At 46.6% G+C, this 20,253-nt stretch overlaps 1 protein-coding gene across 1 annotated transcript in view; it reads right to left on the reverse strand.

The window, feature by feature from the left end:
* NSD1 (nuclear receptor binding SET domain protein 1) overlaps nucleotides 1-20,253 on the reverse strand; it is a 137,515-nt gene that overhangs the window by 61,542 nt on the left and 55,720 nt on the right. Inside the window, exon 7 of the mRNA XM_043490689.1 lies at nucleotides 92-172. Within this exon, the coding sequence (XP_043346624.1) occupies nucleotides 92-172 (81 nt within the window). The remainder of the gene's footprint in view (nucleotides 1-91; nucleotides 173-20,253) is intronic.

Consider the following 20,253-nt stretch of genomic DNA (forward strand, 5'->3'; position numbering starts at 1 on the left):
GGGAACTCCACCTCCATCCCCTCCCACCAGCTGGGACTAAGTTCCTGGATGGCCAGGGCATCCCCAGACCCCTCTCCCCTGATTGATTTACCTCTCCCCGGCTGAGCTGCCAGGTAGGGGTGAGCGAGTAAAGGTGCAGCTTCTCTTTGCTTCCCCACAGAAACCATTTTATCTGCAAGGAAGCAAAAGGAATTGGTAAGGTGGGGGACAGGCATTTTTCTGCTGTGCTACAGGGGCACAGAATTTTCCCAGGAGTAAATAACCTCCCTATTCCTACTTGAGATTACCCCGTTTATCCATCCAAGGATCACCTTAGCCCTTTTGATCACAGCATCTCACTGGGAGCCCATGCTCAGCTGATTATCCATCACGACCCCCAAAACATTTTTCAGTCGCTGTCTCCCAAGACAGAGTCTCCTATTGTGTAATTATAGCATACAGCCTTTGTTCCTAGATGTATCATTTACGCGTATTAAAATGCATAGTTTGCTTGGGCACAGTTCACAAAGAGATCCCTATCACTCTGAATCAGAAACCCGTACTCTTTATTATTTACCACTCTACAATTTGTGTGTCATCTGCAAACTTTATCAGTCAAGATTTTTGTTTTCCTCCTGGTCATTGATAAAAATTTTCAATAGTGTAGGGCCAAGGATCATTCCCTGCCGGACTCCTCTAGAAAGACACCCCTTAATGGAGAATTCCCCGTTTACTATTACATTTTGAGACTTATCAATTAGCCAGTTTTTAATCCATTTAATGTGTCATGTACATTTTATATCATTCTAATTTTCAATCAAAATGTTCTGTGCTACCAACTCAAACGCCTTATAGAAGTCTAAATATATTACATCAACACTACTACCTTTATCCACAAAACCTGTAATCTTATCAAAAAAAGATAGCAAGTTAGTTTGACAGGATCTATTTTCCATAAACCATGTTGATCTGCATTAATTACACTTCCCCCATTAAATTCTTTACCAATGAGTCCCATACCAGCTGCTCCATTGTCTTGCAGGTATGTGTGTAAGACGGCCAGGACTATAACTACCCTGGTCATCCCATTTAGTCTTTTTAAATATAGGCACATTGGCTTTGTGGAACTTCTCTAGTGCTCCAAACTTTACTGACCATCAACACTGATGGTCCAGAGAGTTCCTCAGCCAACTCTTTTAAACTCTTATCTAAATTTCTGACAAGACTCCTAATAGCCTGTGCTGTATTGCCATGCAACACATTTAAACCTTGTAAGCGGCAATAAATAGCTTCAGCTCAACACTCCATTTCTACGCAATAGGCTATTGGAGCAGGACGGCACACTTACTTCTCTCCTTTGTTCTTTGAGATACGCCACCACTGGTTTTTGAACAATGCTAATCTACTGACTTTCCATCTTTCGTGATTGAAAGAATCATTAAACAACATTCTCAGGAGATTCCCGTTAGTCACTGAATGTTTAAAATCTGATCACTTCAGTCTCTCCATAGCTCAGAATCTTAGGAACAAACCAAGAATATCTTCCTCCTCCATAAGCTTTTTGTCCACCTCCATGTGTGTGTAGGAGGGGCTAGTCTATTTATTTTTTAACTGAGGCACTTCATAACAAAGTGGGAACAGTGGGAGGCCGGGCAGCATCTCTGTGCCTTATTGAGGTTTCATGCTTACATAAGTACAAAAAAAATCTAACTTAGCCACAAGTGACGCAACAAACACTGTTTGCTTACAACAGCTATCACCAGTAGGCAGCAATGCACCACGTAGGGTGCCATCAGGGTGAGGTGCAGGTCCTGGTGCAGAGCTTACATGGAAGCCAAGCACTTTCTCTGACACCAACAGCACACAGCATGTAGCACTGCACTATAAAATGGTTATTTAGTATTTTAGCTCAGAGGATTGATCTGTACAAAGAGAGACTCAATTGAACAGTCAGACCACTGCATTTGCCAGCCAGATTACTTTCTTAAAAATACCAGGAGTTAGCAACTTCCAGTCGTCCTCCCTTTTTGCTTATTTGGTGTAGCAATTACACTGGTACCAGAAATATGTCAAATATTCCATTTGAATTGAGAGGGCAAATAATACTGTAGCTGAGAACTTCTGCAGTTCAGGATACAGCCTGTCATGGTAGTTATGTGGGAGCGCTATTATAGTTAAGGTTGCATCATGACATCTGTTTAAAGGTGGACCATTCTAAATCCTCTGAAATTGACATGCTTAGTCAGATTTCTTTGAAATTATGCATGCCTGGGGAGAGTACAAGGTAGGATTAGTGACCCAAATTTGGAGTCATTTGAGCCAAGGATTCCAGAGATTTAAGCCCCAGCAATAAAACAGCCATTTAAAAAAAACCAAAGTGGCACGTCTTTGCCCAGAGCTAGAGATCAAACTGCTGACGTGATGCAGGTCAAAATGGTCTCAGCAGAGTGTTACCTGAGGTCGTGCATGGCACCCCCTGAACCTCTGCAGGACCTAACCCGTGAAGTGTATTTAAGAAATGGACATTTTTACACAGTCCGTAACAGACACATAGCTAGAGGGTTTCCACTCCTGCCATTTTATATGCTTTAAAGCTCAACTCTCATAAGTGCTCTAAAATCCAAATGATTCACTGGAGTGCTTTGAAATTCAGGGTGCTTCATGGGGGTTTAGCACAGCATTAGTGATCCAAATTTGGGGTCCTTTGACTGAAGTTCCCAAGTTACAGCCTCACCCCCCCCCAAAATAGTTCCCTTCTGCTGCCTTATACTGTTAAACTGAGCAGTACAAATGAATCACAGGTCTCCTTGAGATTGATGGCCATGAACTCACTCTTCCAAACACATATCTAGGGGTAAATTAACCAGAAGCCTGCTCCAAAAACAAAAACATTTTGAACTGAGTGGCTGCAATTTGAGAGTCGTGGGTAGCAATTTCATTTTGGGAGAAATGTAATCACAATATTGGGCGTGGGGGGGAATTAGACACGTGTTTGCTTCCTGGGATGAGGAGGATTAGTAGGGGGCGAAGAAGTGGGAGAGCAGGGGAGAGGGATTTGGGCCTGCAGCGAGAGGAGGGAGATTCTGGGGCAGGGGACAAATGGGGATGGATGATGGTAGGGGAGGCAAAAGGGGTTAGGGGCTCAGGTGGGGGAGGCATGGCACCCGGTTCCCTGCACCACCAGCTCTGCCAGTGCACCCTGTGACCCGAGAACCCCTGTGCCAACTGGCATGGGGCACTGAGGAGATGCAAAGTGGTTACAGGAATCTCCTGAGTCTGGCACATGCACCCTAGTTTCAAAGAATGTTGGGTGAGATCTCAAATGAAAGCCAGTGTCAACATTATGGTGAAATGGATGGATGTTCAGTAAATATACTGAAAATATGTCCTTAAAGTCTGTGTCTAAGGAACGGTCCCAGCAAAGGGGAACCCCAGATTTTCGGTCTAGCGAACAGGAGCACAAAGAGGAGGTTTGTGAGGGATTCTCCAGGTGAAGGAAGACCACCTACAACTGCGGGGGGTGGGGGTGGGAAGATTTGTCTGCTAGTTTATTTGTCTATTTGTTTGCCATGTGCTTGCCCGCTTGACAATTATTGTGTGGGCTGTTTTGGGGACATTGAAGGAGTAAACAACACGTCCTTAGTCACTCTCTCCACACCAGCCACAATTTTATAGACCTCGATCACATCCCCCCACCCCATCATCTCTTTTCCAAGCTGAGCAGTGCCAGTACTTTTAATCCCTCAACATAAGGAAGCTTTTCCATGCCCCTGATCATTTTTGTTGCCCTTCTCTGCACCTTTTCCAATTCCAATATATCTTTTTTGAGGTGGAGTGCCCAGACCTGTATACAGCATGCAAGGTGTGGGCGCATCAGGGAATTATATAGTGGCATTATGATATTTTCTGTTTTGTCGTCTGATCTCTTTCTTAATAGTTTCTAACACTGTTAGCCTTTTTGACTGCTTGGAAGTCAAATCCTACTGAAGGAAATAGAAAGCAGCATAAATTCTGGCAAGTCAAGTGTAAAAGGATAATTAGGCAGGTCAAAAAAGAAATTTGAAGATCAACTAGCAAAAGACACATAGCAAAAAAAATTGTAAATCCATCCATTAGAAGTAGGAGGCCTGCCGAAAAAATCAGTGGGGCCACAGGACAATTGAGGAGCTAAAGGAGCACTAACGGAGACGAGGCCATTGTAGAGAAGCTAAATGAATTCTCTGCATTGGTCTTGAGGGCTGAGGATGTGAGGGAGATTCTCAAACCTGAGCCATTCCTTTTAGGGGACAGATCTGACGAATTCTCCCAGATTGAGGTGTCAATAGAGGAAGTTTTGGAACAAACTGATAAATTAAATAGTAGTAAGTCATCAGGACCAGATGGTATCACCCAAGAGTTCTGAAGAAACTCAGATATGAAATTGCAGAACTACTAACTGTTACTACTAACTGTAACTTGTTACAGTGTGTATGGTAACACCCATTGTTTCATGTTCTCTGTGTATATAAATCTCCCCACTGTATTTTCCACAGAATGCATCTGATGAAGGAAGCTGTAGCTCACGAAAGCTTATGCTCAAATAAATTTGTTAGTCTCTAAGATGCCACAAGTCCTCCTTTTCTTTTTGTGGATATAGACTAAAACGGCTGCTACTCTGATAACTGTGGTATGTAACCTATAGCTTAAATCAATCAATCAGTCTCTGTACCAGATGACAGGAGAATAATTAATGCAACAGAGATTTTTTAACAAGACTCCAGAGGTGATCCTGGCAATGACAGGCCGGTAAGCTTAATTTCCGTACAAGGCAAAGAATTATCAGATACATAGATGAACATGACTCTTGGTGAAGAGTCAACAGGGCTTTATATAAAGGGAAATCATGCCTCACCAACCTATTAGAATTCTTTGAGGGGGGGGGTCAATAAACATGTGGACAAGAGTGATCAAGTTGCTCTAGTGTATTTAGATTTTCAGAAAGCCTTTGAGAAGGTCCCTCAACAAAGGTTCTTAACCAAATTAAGCAAAAAGAAAAGGAGTACTTGTGGCACCTTAGAGACTAACAAATTTATTAGAGCATAAGCTTTCGTGAGCTACAGCTCACTTCATCGGATGCATAGTGAGCTGTAGCTCATGAAATCTTATGCTCTAATAAATTTGTTAGTCTCTAAGGTGCCACAAGTCCTCCTTTTCTTTTTGCGAATACAGACTAACACGGCTGCTACTCTGAAACCTAACCAAATTAAGCAGTCTCATAGACATTAAGGCCAGAAGGGAACATCATGATCATGTAGTCTGACTTCTTGCACATTGCATGCCACAAAATCTCAGCCACCCACTCCTGAAATAAACCCATAACCTCTGGCTGAGTTACTGAAGTCCTCAACTCATGATTTAAAGACTTCAAGTTACAGAGAATCCACCATTTACATCAGTTCAAATCTGCAAGCGATCCGTGCTCCATGCTGCAGAGGAAGGTGAAAACCCCCCCAGGGTCTCTGCCAATCTGACCTGGGAGAAAATTCCTTCCCGACTCCAAATATGGCGATCAGTTAAACCCTAAGCACGTGAGCAAGACCCGCTAGCCAGACACCTGGGAAAGAGTTCTCCGTAATAACTCACAGCCCTCCCCAGCTAGTGTCCCATCACTGGCTTTTGGAGATATTTGCTGCTAGCAATCGCAGGTAAGCCACATGCCACTGTAGGATGTCTCATCACACCATCCCAGTCATAAACTTATCAAGCTCAGTCTTGAAGCCAGTTAGGGTTTTTCCCCCACTGCTCCCCTTGGAAGACGGCTCCAGAATGTCACTTCTCTGATGGTTAAAAACCTTTGCTTAATTTCAAGCCTTAATTTGTTGATGGGCAGTTTATAGCCATCTGTTCTTGCGTCCACACTGGTGCTTAATTTAAATAACTCCTCCCCCTCCCTGGTATTTATCCCTCTGATGTATTTACAGACAGCAATCACATCTCCCCTTAGCCTTTGTTTGGTTAGGCTACACAAGCCACGCTCGCTGAGTCTCCTCTCATAAAGTAGGTTTTCCATTCCTCGCACCATCCTAGTAGCCCTTCTCTGCACCTGTTCCAGTTTGAATTAATATTTCTTATGGGTTCTCACCAGTGCCTTGTATAATGGTACTAACACTTCCCTATTTCTACTTTAAATACCTCGCCTGATGCATCCTAGGACTTCATTTGCCTTTTTCACAGCTATATCTCATTGGCAGCTCATAGTCTTCCTGTGACCAAACAATATACCCAGATCTTTCTCCTCCTCTGTCACTTCCAAGTGATACGTCCCTATCTTATAGCAAAAATTCTTGTTATTAGTCCCTAAGTGCATGACCTTTCACTTTGCACTATTAAATATCATCCCCATTTCTATTACTCATGTTTTCAAGGTTGTCCAGATCTTCTTGTATGGTATTCCGGTCCTCCTCCGTATTGGCAATACCTCCCAACTGTGGAAAGAACGAGGAGTCCTTGTGGCACCTTAGAGACTAACGAATTTATTTGAGCATAAGCTTTCGTGGGCTAAAACGCACTTCATCGGATGCATGAAGTGGAAAATACAGTAGGAAGATGTATACACACAGAGAACATGAAACAATGGGTGTCGCCATGCACACTATAATGAGAGTGATCAATTAAGGTGAGCTATTATCAGCAGAAGAAAAAAAACCTTTTGTAGTGATAATCAGGATGGCCCATTTCCAACTGCTGACAAGAAGGTGAGAGTAACAGTGGGGGTGGGGGAACAAGCATGGGGAAATAATTTTTACTTTATGTAGTGACCCATCCACTCCCAGTCTTTATTCAAGCCTAATTTAATGGTGTCCAGTTTGCAAATTAATTCCAATTCAGCAGTCTCTCATTGGAGTCTGTTTATGAAGTTTTTTTGTTGTAATATTGCGACTTTTAGGTCTGTAATCGAGTGACCAGGGAGATTGAAGTGTTCTCCGACTGGTTTTTGAACGTTGTAATTCTTGACGTCTGATTTGTGTCCATTAATTTTTATGTAGAGACTGTCCGGTTTGGCCAATGTACAGCATAAATGAACACAAATCAGATGTCAAGAATTATAACGTTCAAAAACCAGTCGGAGAACACTTCAATCTCCCTGGTCACTCGATTACAGACCTAAAAGTCGCAATATTACAACAAAAAAACTTCAGAAACAGACTCCAATGAGAGACTGCTGAATTGGAATTAATTTGCAAACTGGACACCATTAAATTAGGCTTGAATAAAGACTGGGAGTGGATGGGTCACTACATAAAGTAAAAACTATTTCCCCATGCTTGTTCCCCCACCCCCACTGTTACTCTCGCCTTCTTGTCAACTGTTGGAAATGGGCCATCCTGATTATCACTACAAAAGGTTTTTTTTCCTCCTGCTGATAATAGCTCACCTTAATTGATCACTCGCATTATAGTGTGTATGGCAACACCCATTGTTTCATGTTCTCTGTGTGTATATATATCTTTCTACTGTATTTTCCACTTCATGCATCCGATGAAGTGCGTTTTAGTCCACGAAAGTTTATGCTCAAATAAATTTGTTAGTCTCTAAGATGCCACAAGGACTCCTCGTTCTTTTTGCTGATACAGACTAACACGGCTGCCACTCTGAAACCTGTCCCAACTGTGGGTCATCCACAAATTTTATTAGCACACTCCCACTTTTTGTGCCAACATCATTAATGAAAAGATTGAAGAAGATTGGTCCCAAGACTGATCCCTGAGGAACTCCTCTAGTAACCTCCCTCCGGCATGTTCACCTCTCAGTATGCCCACTGTAGTCTCCCCTTTAACTAGTTTCTTATCCACCTTTCAATTCTCACATTAATTCCCATTTTCTCCAATTTAACTAATAATTTCCCATGTGGAACTGATCAAACGCCTTACTGAAATCCAGGTAGATTAAATCTACTGAATTTTCTTGGCCTAAAAAAATCAGTTGTCTTCTCAAAGAAAGATCAGGTTGGTCTGGCACAACCTACCTTTTGTAAAACAATGTTGTATTTTATCCCACTTACTGTTTACCTCTATGTCCTTAACTATTTTCTCTTTCACTTAAGGTCAAACTAACAGGCCTGTAGTTTCCTGGATCACTTTTCTTCCCTTTCTTAAAAATAGGAACTATATTAGCAATTTTCCAGACATGGCATACAACCGCAAAGTTTACAGATTCATGAAAAATCTTTGCTATTGGGCTTGTAATTTCATGTGCCAGTTCCTTTAATATTCTTGGATGGAGATTATCCAGGCCCCACCATTTGGTCCCATTAAGCTGTTTGAGTTTGATTTCCACCTCGAATTTGGTAATTTCTATTTCCACATCCTCATTTCCATTAGCTACCCTGCCACTATCTCAAGCTCCTTAGTAACCTTACTAAAACCTGTCTAAAACGGATGGACCCCTTCTGGTGTAGCAAGAAGTCCAACAAATTGTCACCCCTCGCCAGGGCCTTCAGCCCTTTAAATCCTGCCCTTCACTCAGGCTTCTGAGCAAGCCTTGTCCCCTTCTTGGTGCCTAGGCCACTTTCCCGGTGGCCAATGAGGGAGATCTGGGCTTTCTCACTACTCTAGGTCCCAACCCAGGGACCCTACACATAACAGCCATGTACAACTGCCTTCAGTTTGGTGCTGTTATTCCCTGGGATTTCTCCCATGTAGAGCCTCTCTTCACCCTGGCCTCGGGACGGAAGATCTCAAATCCTCTTTGTCCTTCAGAATGCAAGTACCGATAGAATCAGTCTTCTGGTTCTCTTCTTGAGCTCCTGTGACTAGCAATGTGCCCTCTTTCCTTGCTCCTCGGGTCCCAGCCAGCAAGAGCAGGGTGCTGCTGGGCTCTGATTGGCTGCTTCTATGCAGCCTCTCTAGGCAGGCCTGGAGGACCCACTTTCACCACCCTTTTTCTGGAGGTGGGTGTGGTAGGACTGTGGGAACTTCAGCAGGAGGCCTCAAAGACCCAGGTTCACTCTAACACAGTCCCCTAAGGACCAGTCTGAAGCAGAGGGGCAGGAATGCAAATAGTGGAGTACCAACCAGGACACACATCTGGAAGAACCACAGTTACTGCACAAGGTAAGTAACCTCCTCTTCTTCTTCGAGTAGGAGGTGCTCCACTTCAGGTGGCTTCCGAGCAGTAACCCCAGATGGATGAGGGCGCTTCGAAACAGAGACCAGAACTGCAAATATATTGCAGAACCAAGTGCCACATCAGATCTGAGGGCATGGATCAGGCCCTAATGTTTCTGAAACATATGTACTGAAGCCCATGTTATGGCCCTATATATTTCAGATACCAGTACATTATTCTATAGTGCCAGAGATGTTGCCTACAATCTGGTCGAATGTGCCATCACCATTTGGTGATGATATTCTGATGCTGGCAAACCAGGTGCCAGCTTAGCTCAGAACCCCAGGCCAATTCACTTGTGTTAGAACAGATCAAAGTGTTAAATGTATAAGCGTGTGTTCAAATGTTGAAACTTAATGAAAACTAGTGGAATGTTACTTGTATTGTTTTCACTTATCTGTTCCTGTTGTAATGCAACAGCAAACATTTACATGGTGTATACCCTGTAACTAAATAACCCACCAAAGAGATCTTGTGAAAGGCTAATGAAGGACTTTAACAGAAAATGCTAATTTCAAAGCAAGTGGCTGTTATGTATAGCGGTTGGGGTCAAAAGACTAAGGGCACGTCTTCACTGGCAACATTAAAGTGCTGCCGTACCAGCGCTTTAACGTGGCTTGTGTAGTCATGGCAGAGCGCTGGGGAAGAGCTCTCCCAACGCTCTAAAAACCCACCTCCACGATGGGTGCAGCTCCTAGCACTGGTGCACTGTCTACACTGGCACATCACAGCACTGACGCTTGCTGCGCTCAGAGGGGTGTTTTTTCACACCCTTGAGTGAGAAAGTTGCAGCACTGTAAAGTGCCAGTGTAGACAAGCCCTAAGTACATTCCTCACACATCTCATCAAAGGAAAAGCCCACGGGGTTAGAGACACTATCAGCTCGCTTTGTGTGTGACAATACTACAAATAAGGATTCAAAGAAAGATCCTTGATCTCTGGACAGTTTGGACTCTTACAGGGAAGTGTGCCAGATGCAAAGCGGAGATCCCAAGAGAATCTGGGTACCCTGGAAAGACTTTTGGGGAACAGGCAGTTCATTACATCCCTGCCACCATTTGAAGTTACAAACCAACTCACCTGTACGCATATTTTACCTGCTTTAACTGCTCCATAACTTATCTGTCTGGATGGCAAGACAGACTGGAGAGTCTAAGGGGACTATCTGTGACTCCATGGTAAGTAACTCCATGTTTAGCGATCCAGGAGTTCATATTTGTCACTGGCTTGGTGAAATCTAATTATAGAACATACCACCAGTCTGGGGTGTCTGCCCTTGTTTTCTGACCATCTGCCCTGAGGGTAGGCACTCACAGTTGTGAGTTACTCCAGACAGCACGACAGATACATCCAGATACATATGTCCATAATCTCTGAGTAGAGACAGATGACCCCACGGATCTATCTGTGAAGGAAACAGCCTAGGTGACTTCCTAAATTGCTTGGTCCTATCTAAGTAGAAGGCCAATGTCCTTCTAACATACACAGGAAGTACACAGGATTCCTTTAGAGAACTACATGGCTTCATGAAAAACACTGGTAGATGAATGGATTGATTAAGGTGAAACTCCAAAAGAACCTTAGGTAAGAATTTAGAGTGTGGAAGTAGAGATCTTGTCCTTTAAGGACACCATAAAGGGGGGGGATCTGCCATCAAGGCTTCTGTCTCCCCAACCCTACACATCCTATCTATCTGTGATGCTTAAACAAGGTCCGCAGATATAAAGCAGATATCTGCAGATTTACAGAACTCTAGATATAAAATTTGGATCCGCATCCATCCATGAGCCGCAAAAATGGTTCATGGATGCAGATATCCACAGGTATAAAGCAGATATCCGCAGATTTCCAGGGCTCTACTGATCTGGAGACTGGTTTTCTGAGTTGTCCACGAGTCCTGAGTTGTGAGGGCACTCAGGTGCACTACCCATCCCAAGAGTGATGCCTATGTTGTGAAAGTCACTGATGGGGCTGGGCGACAGAAAGGAACAGCCGCACAGATGCAGAGTTGATCCTTCACCAGGCGAGGGCGTCCCTCTCCTTGTAGAGAAACTTTCACCTGCCTGTCCAGGGTGCATCTAACTGGAGAACAAGTCGTTCTGAGCCAACCCTGGAAGCAATGGAGGCACCGCCTTGCACGATCGGTCACAAAGGTGCAAGTTGCCACATGTCCCAGGTGCTGAAGACAGTTCCTTATTGCGGTTCGAGGGCTCCCATGAATTGCCCATACCAGACCTGGCAAGGTTACAGGTCTGTCTAAAGGAAGAGAGGCTCTGGCCATCAATGAGTCCAAATATGCCCCTATAAACTGTACCTCCTGTACAGGGATTAATGTGGACTATTTTCACCATCCTGAACTTCTGAGGCTTTACAAACTTGTTGAGAAGCCTTAGATCTGAGATAATTTTCCACCTTTGGCAGAAGGAAAAACCCTGAGTCGAATCCCTTGCCCTTGTGAGGAAGAGGAACCGACTCTATTGTTTCTAATCAAAGGAGAGAGAATTCACTTCTTGTCTCAATAAAAGCTCATGAGAGGGGACCCTGAGAGGGACAGGGAAGGGAGGTGGAAGAGAGGGAGTGACGTAAAATGGATGATATAGCCCAACTTTATGACCTTGTTGACCCACTTGTCTGTAGCAATCTGCCTCCAAGCATGGAGGAAATAGGCAGGTGGTCTCTAAAGCAGAGGATGTGGGCCAATGGATGTAGATTTATCCAGAGGTATGGGAGGATTCAAATCCTCAACCGATCCATCAAAACTGTTGCTTCGAAGATGATTGGGTGGACATGGAGGGCGGTTAGACGGTCCTCTCTCTCTGAAATCTGTCTCTCTTTCTGAGGGATTTGGTGGATCTGTTGAACCCAGAACACGGAGCAGGACGCAATCTCTGGGCAGTCTGTGACCTACTAAACCCTTTCTTATTTGTAGGTGTGTATGTGCCCAGGAACCATAAAGTAACCTAGAGTCCTTCAGTGCGTGCAAGGACTCACCCGTGGTCTCCCAGAACAGTTTACGACTGCCAAAGGGGAGGTCCTCCACATGGTTCTGCACTTCACGCAGAAACTAACCTCCGCCGGGGAGATGGACCTGGCAGCTGTGTCCACAGCATCTAAGGGTGCCTGAAGAGCAGTCTGGCCACCCACTGGCCTTCTGAGATAATGGACTGGAATTGCTCCGTGTTCTCATGGAAGATGTTCAATAAAAGCAGGGAATCTGTTATGATTTGTACAGTTATATTTGGACATGACAACCTGAGAGTTGTGATCCCGAATTGCGAGGTTGCTGGTGAATAGGCCTTTCGCCCAAAGAGATCCAGGCTTTTCTGGTCCTCATCATAAGGGGTAGACAGGCTACATCTACACTAGAAAGGCTAGAGGTGCCGCTGTAGTGCTTCTGGTGAAGACGCTCTAAACCAACGGGAGAGAGCACTCCTGTCAGCTTAATTACTCCACCTCCCACAAGAGGCAGTAGCTATGTTGGCAGAAGAAGCTCTCCCATGGATGTACCACTGTCTACACCGGTGCTTAGGTTGGTATAACTTATGTCGCTTAGGGATGGGGATTATTAACACCCCTGAAGTGAAGTAAGTTATACCAAAGTAAGTTCTAGTGTAGACAAGGTCTTAGAGAAGTGCTGCTTACCCTGCTCATTTACCACATCTGCCATCAGGGAGTTAGGAGGCAGGTGAGAGAACAAAAAGTCAGAATCCTTAGGGGGAACATGATACTTCTTATCTGCCATTTACACATGGGTGGAATAGGGACAGGTTTTTGCCACACCGCTTTAGCTGGATCCAGAGCACCTCACTGATGGATAATGCCACTTTGAAGGGTGTTGCTGACTGCCAATAGCCAACAGTGTGCGCTGAAAATCCTTGACCTCTCTGAGTGGAATCTGAAAGGTGTCAGCTACCCTCTTTATGAAGCGTTGAAATTGCTGAAAATCACCTGTCATGGATGGCAGCCAGAGGCATAACCACCTCATCCAGAGAAGAGAATGAGATAGATGTTTGAGGGGTGGTCTCCTTATCTGCCCTGACCTCCTGCTCCTCAGTCATCTCCTCCTGAAGTGGGCTGGCCAGGAGGAGAGAGCTGTCTGACTCTACCCTCCCCCATGAGATGGTATCGTGGTCTGGCAAATGGTTTGGGTCCCAATATGGCCATTGAGGGGGCTCGTGCAGGAGTATGAGTGGCATGCAGGGTTGGTTCCATCACCCTTGATAACAAGCCTGATCTTCCCTATGACTTCCAGAGAATGGGTTCCTGTAGAGATACGCTGCAGAACCCAAAACAGAAATAAAGGAGACTGACTGGAAGTCTCCTTCATCCTCCTCCTTGTTCAACAGAGAAGCAACCGTGAAAAATGGTGGAGTCCTGCAATACGAGAGGACGGTAGTCCAGACACTCAGTACCCATGTGGAGTGGGGACTCCAATTCATCCATTATCCAGAGGTCCTTCGTCTATCTGAACTCCTGAACAGGGGATTGATACCAATGCAGTAGTTGAGGCCATGGTTGCCAAAGCCAACATTGCCATCTATGGTGGGCACACCAATGGCATGTGGCACCATTGCTTGCTTGGTGCTGAGGGCGCTGCATGTATGGGTCCTGATGGCTGGCCTGAACTCGACGGGGCTGTTCCAGAGTGTCTATGCTTCCCATCCTTGCTGGTAGAAGGTACCGAGACCCTACTGGAACCACGTCTCTCCTTTGTGCTCTGGGACTTGGCAGCCTCACAGTTACCAGAGGAGTTGCCCTTCGACACAAAGGTACCAAGTCGAGAGGTCAAGGCTTTGGAGATGGTAGATGTCTCTGGGGATCTGGTTTTTTTCAGAGCTGGCTCCTCGAGGTGAGAGTCTGCATTCCTCTTTGGAAGCCTTCCCTGAAGGCTCCAAAGCCTTCTCTTTCCTAGGGGAAGCCAGAGCCAAGGTAGAAGGGTCACTGGATCTGTCCAGACAAGACATACAGGGACGGGGGCCTCCTGACCTGACTCACAAGCAGCTGCAAGGACCATTCCATCGGTAGCAGGCAGAGTTTAATCTCCCTGTGTTTCCTTGCCCTGGGCATGAAGACAAGGCAGAGGTTACACTTCTGGGAGACATGGGACTCCCCCAAGCAATGGACACGCTCAGTGTGGCCTGTCCCTCATAGGTGAAGCCTCCTGGCGCAGAAGAGGTAGCATTTGAAACCTGGTGAGCCAGGCACGGGCTGCCACGAAAACAAGATTCCCAGAGGGGAAACAGAGAAGAAAACAACCCTTTCAGTACTTATCGAACTTGCTGGCGATAACCATAAAAACTATCGTACCCACTCCAGAAACACTAGAAAAGCTGAGGGATGCTTCAGGCAGACACCCTAGGGCCTGGTCTTGGGCCGAGGCGGCTGAGAAGGAACTGAGGGTGGGTCACCTCTGCACTTCTCAGTGCCTGGCACAAGGAGGCACGTGCCGGCTGAATGGACACTGTGAGCTGAAAATCTCGGGCTCAAAATCCTAAAATGTGCCTGTGCATTGCAGTGGAGCGCCCAGAGGGACGCCAGGCGAAGAAGAATCTCCTCGGCTCTTTGACAATACATTGGGTCTTTGTTTTCACCCGAAAGAGAGCTACATGCGGTGTGATAAGCCAAGTGCTGGTCCTTAGCTGACTCTGATGTGTGCGGTTCCTCTGGGGACAGCAGGCCTGGTGTGCTAGGGCCGGACACTGCAGGGAACGCTTGGAGCACACGGGGGCGTGGTGTGATCATCACACCCGGTACTGAGCAGCAAGGCCTGCAGGGGCACCAAAGGCAGGGTTTGCACTACCAGAGGCAGGTGGGTTCAGGAAGCTGATCCACAGCAGCCACAGACAACCAGATACCCCTACAGAAAGTCACAATCCCAGCCTTGCTGCACCCCAACCTCCCAGCACCCCAGCCATCCTGCAGCCCCAGCTCTGCCAGCGCATCTAAACCACCTGCACTCCAACCCATCTGTACACCAGTACTCTGCCAGTGCACTCCAACACCCCAACCACCCTGCACCCCACCTGTCTATACCCCCCAGCTCTGCCGGTATACCCCAACCTTCCTGCACCTAGCCTCCTGTACCCCCAGCTCTCCAAGTGTACCCCAATGTCCCTGCACCCCAGCTCTGCCAGTGCATCCAAATCACATTGCAAACAAACCTGCCAGCACCCCACAGCTCCACCAATAGAACCTGACTCTACTCCACACCCTCTGCATCTCCATCTCTGCCACTGCACCCCAACCCCCCTGCACTGCCTATCTCTGATAAAGCATCCACCCCAAAGCCCCAATCATCTTGCAGTCCTAGCTCTCCCCTGCATCCAAACTCCCCACACACCAACCTGTCTGCACCCCCTAGCTCTGCCAGTCCACCCCTAATCCCTGCACCTTCAGCTCTGGCAAGGCACCCCCACCCTCCGACATCCCCCACTCTGCCAGTGGACCCCAACCTGCCTGCACTCCACAGCTCTGCCAGTGCCTCCAACCCTGCACCTGAACCCCTCTGAAATCCACAGCATTGCCAATACACCCAAATCCCCTGTGGCCTCAAAATCTTTGGGGGGGGAAATTAGCCATATAAACACTCCCTGGGAGGAGAGTGGTACTCAGGGGAAGAGGTTTTGGGGGGGACAGTGGGAGAGGGATTTGGGTCTGCATCAAGAGGAGGGAAGAAGTGGAAATGGGTGATGAAGAGGGGAGGGAGATTGGGCAGTGGGAAAAGGGATGTGGACATAAGTGGAAGCAGGTCTCAGGGAAAAGCAGGGGCAGGGGTACCTTCAGCCCCACATACCTCTCTCCCTGTGTTTGCCTAGATCTGTCAGCCTCTTGCCCCTGTATGTTGGTCTAAGCCCCTCTCGCTGCCCTCCCATGTGTGTGCCAGAATCTGAGAGGCCCATGCTGGGCCCTTCTACAGGGAGTTGGATCATCCCCTTCCTACCCTCCTCATGTGAGCTGGATTCTGGGGGTACTCGCCCTTCTGGGAGGGTCTGAGGCCCCCTCTGTGTCCCCCATGTGAGCCAGGATCTGGGGATGTCCTGCCCCTGTGGGTGGAAAGCCGAGAACAGGCAAACTTAATGCATATCACAGACTCTACAGCACTCAAATAGGGGGATGGGAGCCCAAACCGAGGCAATGTCTACACCAGCACTTTTGTCAGTCAGGGACGTGAGGGAAAAAACCACACGCACACGCCTGACATAAGGTTCACCAACAAAAGTGCCAGTGTGGACAGTGCTGTCGGCAGGAGACACTCTCCCCTGACATAGCTAGCACTGTTCTTTGGGGGTGGTTTAATTATGCGGATGGGAGAGCTCTCTCCTGCTGGCATAGAGCAGCTACACAGGAGACCTTACAGCAGCAGCCGTACAGCTGTGCCACTGTAAGGTCTGTGCTTTAGACACAGTCTGAGACAAATGAAGCAGTTCACATGTCTCAGAGCTGTCTCCAGGCTGTCCCATCCCCTGTTCTCATTCAGCTGAAACCATCCCATTGAGATGAAGGGGCCACTTAACACCTCACAGAGCCTCCTGTTCTGCAGATGGGGGTGTAGAGTTCAATGCTTCTAAGTGCTCTAAAATCCACACGCTTGCACAGATTTTCTTGAAATTCACTTTTCCTTGTGGGAGTGCAGGGTAGTGTGAGTGAATCACATTTGGACCCATTTTAGCGAGGGGTTACAGTGATACAAGCCCAGAAAAAGACAGTCATTTTTCAAAAAGTTTCTAGGTGAGTTTTTTTTGTGCGGAGCTAGAAATCAAACACTTACTGTGGTGCCAAGTCAAAAAGGTCTGTCAGTCAGTCAATGCTTACCCCAGGCAGTGCCTGGCACCCACTACGTCTTTGGGGGTCCCAAACTGTGACTGGCATTTAAGAACATGTTCTCTTCGCATGCACAGACATGCAGCCCAGGAGGATTACAATAAAGAAAAAAGTATGAGGGTTTCTACGTAGCCACTTTGTTCTGACCTATGTAGCTTGAGGGAGATGCCATTGCCCCATGGACAGCCCACCACTGATGCTTCTAGTCCCACCTCTGCACACCTGTGCTAGTGCCTGCTCCAGGGCATAGAGGGAAGGGGGCACAGGCCCCCCTTTTTCCCTTTAACAGTGTAGGATGGAATCCCCTGGGGGAAGAGTGATTGGGCTGTAAAAGGAGGTGAAAAGCTTTCAGCAACTGTGTGGTTGTAAGTGTGTGTGTTAATGGGGCAAACTGCAACCCTGCTGGAAAAGGGCAGAGCTAAGGTTGCCTGGGTTGTTCAGGGAAGTGGTGTTACTGTACTGACAAAAAAACACCTGTTGGCGTACGCAGTGTCTACACTAGGGCTCTGTTGCCCAGCTGTATCAGTAAAGCCTGTGATGCGCAGAGAAGGCCTTATGCTGGCTGCTGCAGACAAGGATTAGCCGTACTCTCTCAAAGCGCAGCTACTATGAGGAAAACTATTATCTTTCCTAAGCCACCAACCGTTCTTTTGCCAAACCTCCAGTGGGGTTATGGACCGGTGAAAAGGTCACAGCACATACAGTTTTCTCAGCCTTCCTAACAGCCAACCTTTGTCTGATACCGTGGAAAGCAGAATAGCTTCCATGTGTGTATTCTTCACAACATGACCTCAGCACCACCACTACATGGGGGATCTCACAGCCTTCTCTGTGTTCCACTATACACAACAGATCTTCAGCTCCTTGGTCTGATAGAGGCAGAATCTGATGTCCTTCAGGGCATGCTGCAAAGCCTATGCATCTCCCCAGAGGGAAGGCTAGAGTCAGGTAGGTGAGCGGTGGGGAAAGGCTGGGCTGGAGTTAGGCTTCACTGTGGACATCAGTCTAATTTGTAACTTATGAGCACACTTGTCCTTGCAGCTAGAGTTCTCCTACCCAATGCAGCTCTCAGCCAGCGCCCATGGCGGCCACCTGAGCAGCCCTCCCCCGCCCACCCTCCTTTCTGCCTCCCTTGCTCATGAACACCTCCATGTACTATCTGTAAGGCTACAATTTAGTCGAGGATATTTTTAGTAAAAGTCATGGGCAGGTCATGGGGCAATAAACAAAAATTCATGGCCCCGTGACTTGTCCATGACTTATACTATAAATACCCCTAACTAAACCTTGGGGAGGAGGGGCCGCTGCTGGGGGGTGCCCAGGGGCCAGTGGCATCAGCTGCCAGAGGCTGCCAGTACAGCGGCTGCTCCAATCGCCTTGGGGACCATGCTTGGTGGTACTGGTGCCAGCTGCCCAGAGTAGAGGCGGATGCGGCTGGCCCCAGGGCCGCCCAAGCAGCTGGCTGCAGAGCCATTCCAGCAGTGGCAGATGTGCCAGGCCCTGAGGCCAGCTGCTTGGGCGGCCCTGGGGTCAGCCACACTGGCCGCTGCAGAAGTCACAGAGATCATGGAAAATCACAGAATCCATGACTTCCGCAACCTCCATGACTGACACGGAGTCCTAGCTATCTGCAAAGGCCCTCCAGCCTCTTTGCCAAGCCCTCTCCCTCACCTTGTTCCAGTCTCTCCTACCATTTCACCGTAATAATACGAGGGGGTGTTCACATGGTAAAAGGATCACCAAGTCATTAGGACACGGATGCCCCTCGAGCAACCTCGAGACCTTCTCACTTATGTCTCCCCCTTTGCCAGTTTGTGACTGTTTCCTGTACCATTGCTGATTTCCATGGCACCGCCTCGGGGTGGGGATTACACCTGCATTTTTGTGAAACACCTACACACTGCTGGGTGCTCAGAAACTATGTAACAACAAACAGAGGATTCAATGAATTATTTAAGATGTCACCACTTTGAGACAGGACCTTCACCTGGTCACCAGTGTATTATACACTTGTTGAGCCTATCTCAGTTTGTCTTCCATAGTACAGATGCCCAGTGGGGCAGCAGCTGCCTGTCTCTGTTTTGTACCATGGCACGCCTGGATAGCAATCAGGAAATAACGACTAATATAAAAAGGGCAAGTGGCAGAGTAAGCCTACATGAACAGTAAACACACAGCAAAATTAGTGGAAAGTAAACTCAAATTCTAAAATTCTTCCAGTTATAATTGATGGTGGTTTTGTAACACTGGCTGCTGGATCAGATTCCTGCCCCAGTCTGACACACAACGCAGTTTAGTGGATCAGGTCTTTTCAAGGGAGGACAAATAATTCAGATTTTATTTTCACTGCCAACAAATAACCCTTATTTGAAGGTGTTTTAATTTACAGTTGCTCCCTGGATGATGAAGACAGTTGTGTTGGACTCTATTCCCCACTCAGTCCCCTGGTATACTACTACTCTTATTTTAAATAAAGCTGTCTGCACAAGGTGGGGGAGAAAACAGACAATTTTATTTAGAGTCTAATGCTAGTAATGGGCTAAATACAAATATAGAAAAATAGAAAAGGAAAACCGAATCAGGCTTGAAACAGAAGTTACTTGTAAAATCTTTACATACAGGAATTAAAACTCTAGTATTATACTGAATTGTAAGTGATAAACACAACAAAACCATAGAGGTTTCTCTGGCCTTGTCTCTGCATTAGCACTGGAGATGCTATTCCTTGTCAAAGTTGTAGTTTGACCGCTTATCCATTCCCAGGGATGGGCCCCTGAGCCTTTGATCTAAGCACTCGGCTGTCCACTCCACACACTAATCACATCAGAGCTCCATCCAGGCTACCGTAAAGCTCTGTTTTGCTCTGAAAAGTGACTGTGTAAAATTGGCCTAGTGGAGGTTCCATGTTCATTGTGTCTCAGTGACTCTCTATTAAATTTTCTTAGGTTAATGCTGCTTTCCTAATGGCCAAAACTGTAAGATTCATAGATTCCAAGGCCAGAAGGGACAATTATGTGGACCTCTAGCAGAACGGAGGCAAGAGAATTTTCCCAAAATAATTCCTAGACAAGATCTTCTAGAAAAAACATCCGGTCTTAACTTAAAATTGCCAGTGATGGAGAATCCACCATAATCCTTGGGAAATTGTTCCAATGGGTAATTACACTCATTGTTAAAAATTTGCCCCTTATTTTCAGTCTGAATTTGTCTAGCTTTAGCTTCCAGCCATTGGATCGTGTTATCTCTTTCTCTGGTAGACTGAAGAACCCATTATTTAAAAAATACCTGTTCCCTATGTAGATACTT

The sequence above is a fragment of the Dermochelys coriacea genome, chromosome 8 (assembly GCF_009764565.3).
Source record: "Dermochelys coriacea isolate rDerCor1 chromosome 8, rDerCor1.pri.v4, whole genome shotgun sequence".
NCBI classification, from domain to species: Eukaryota; Metazoa; Chordata; order Testudines; family Dermochelyidae; genus Dermochelys; species Dermochelys coriacea.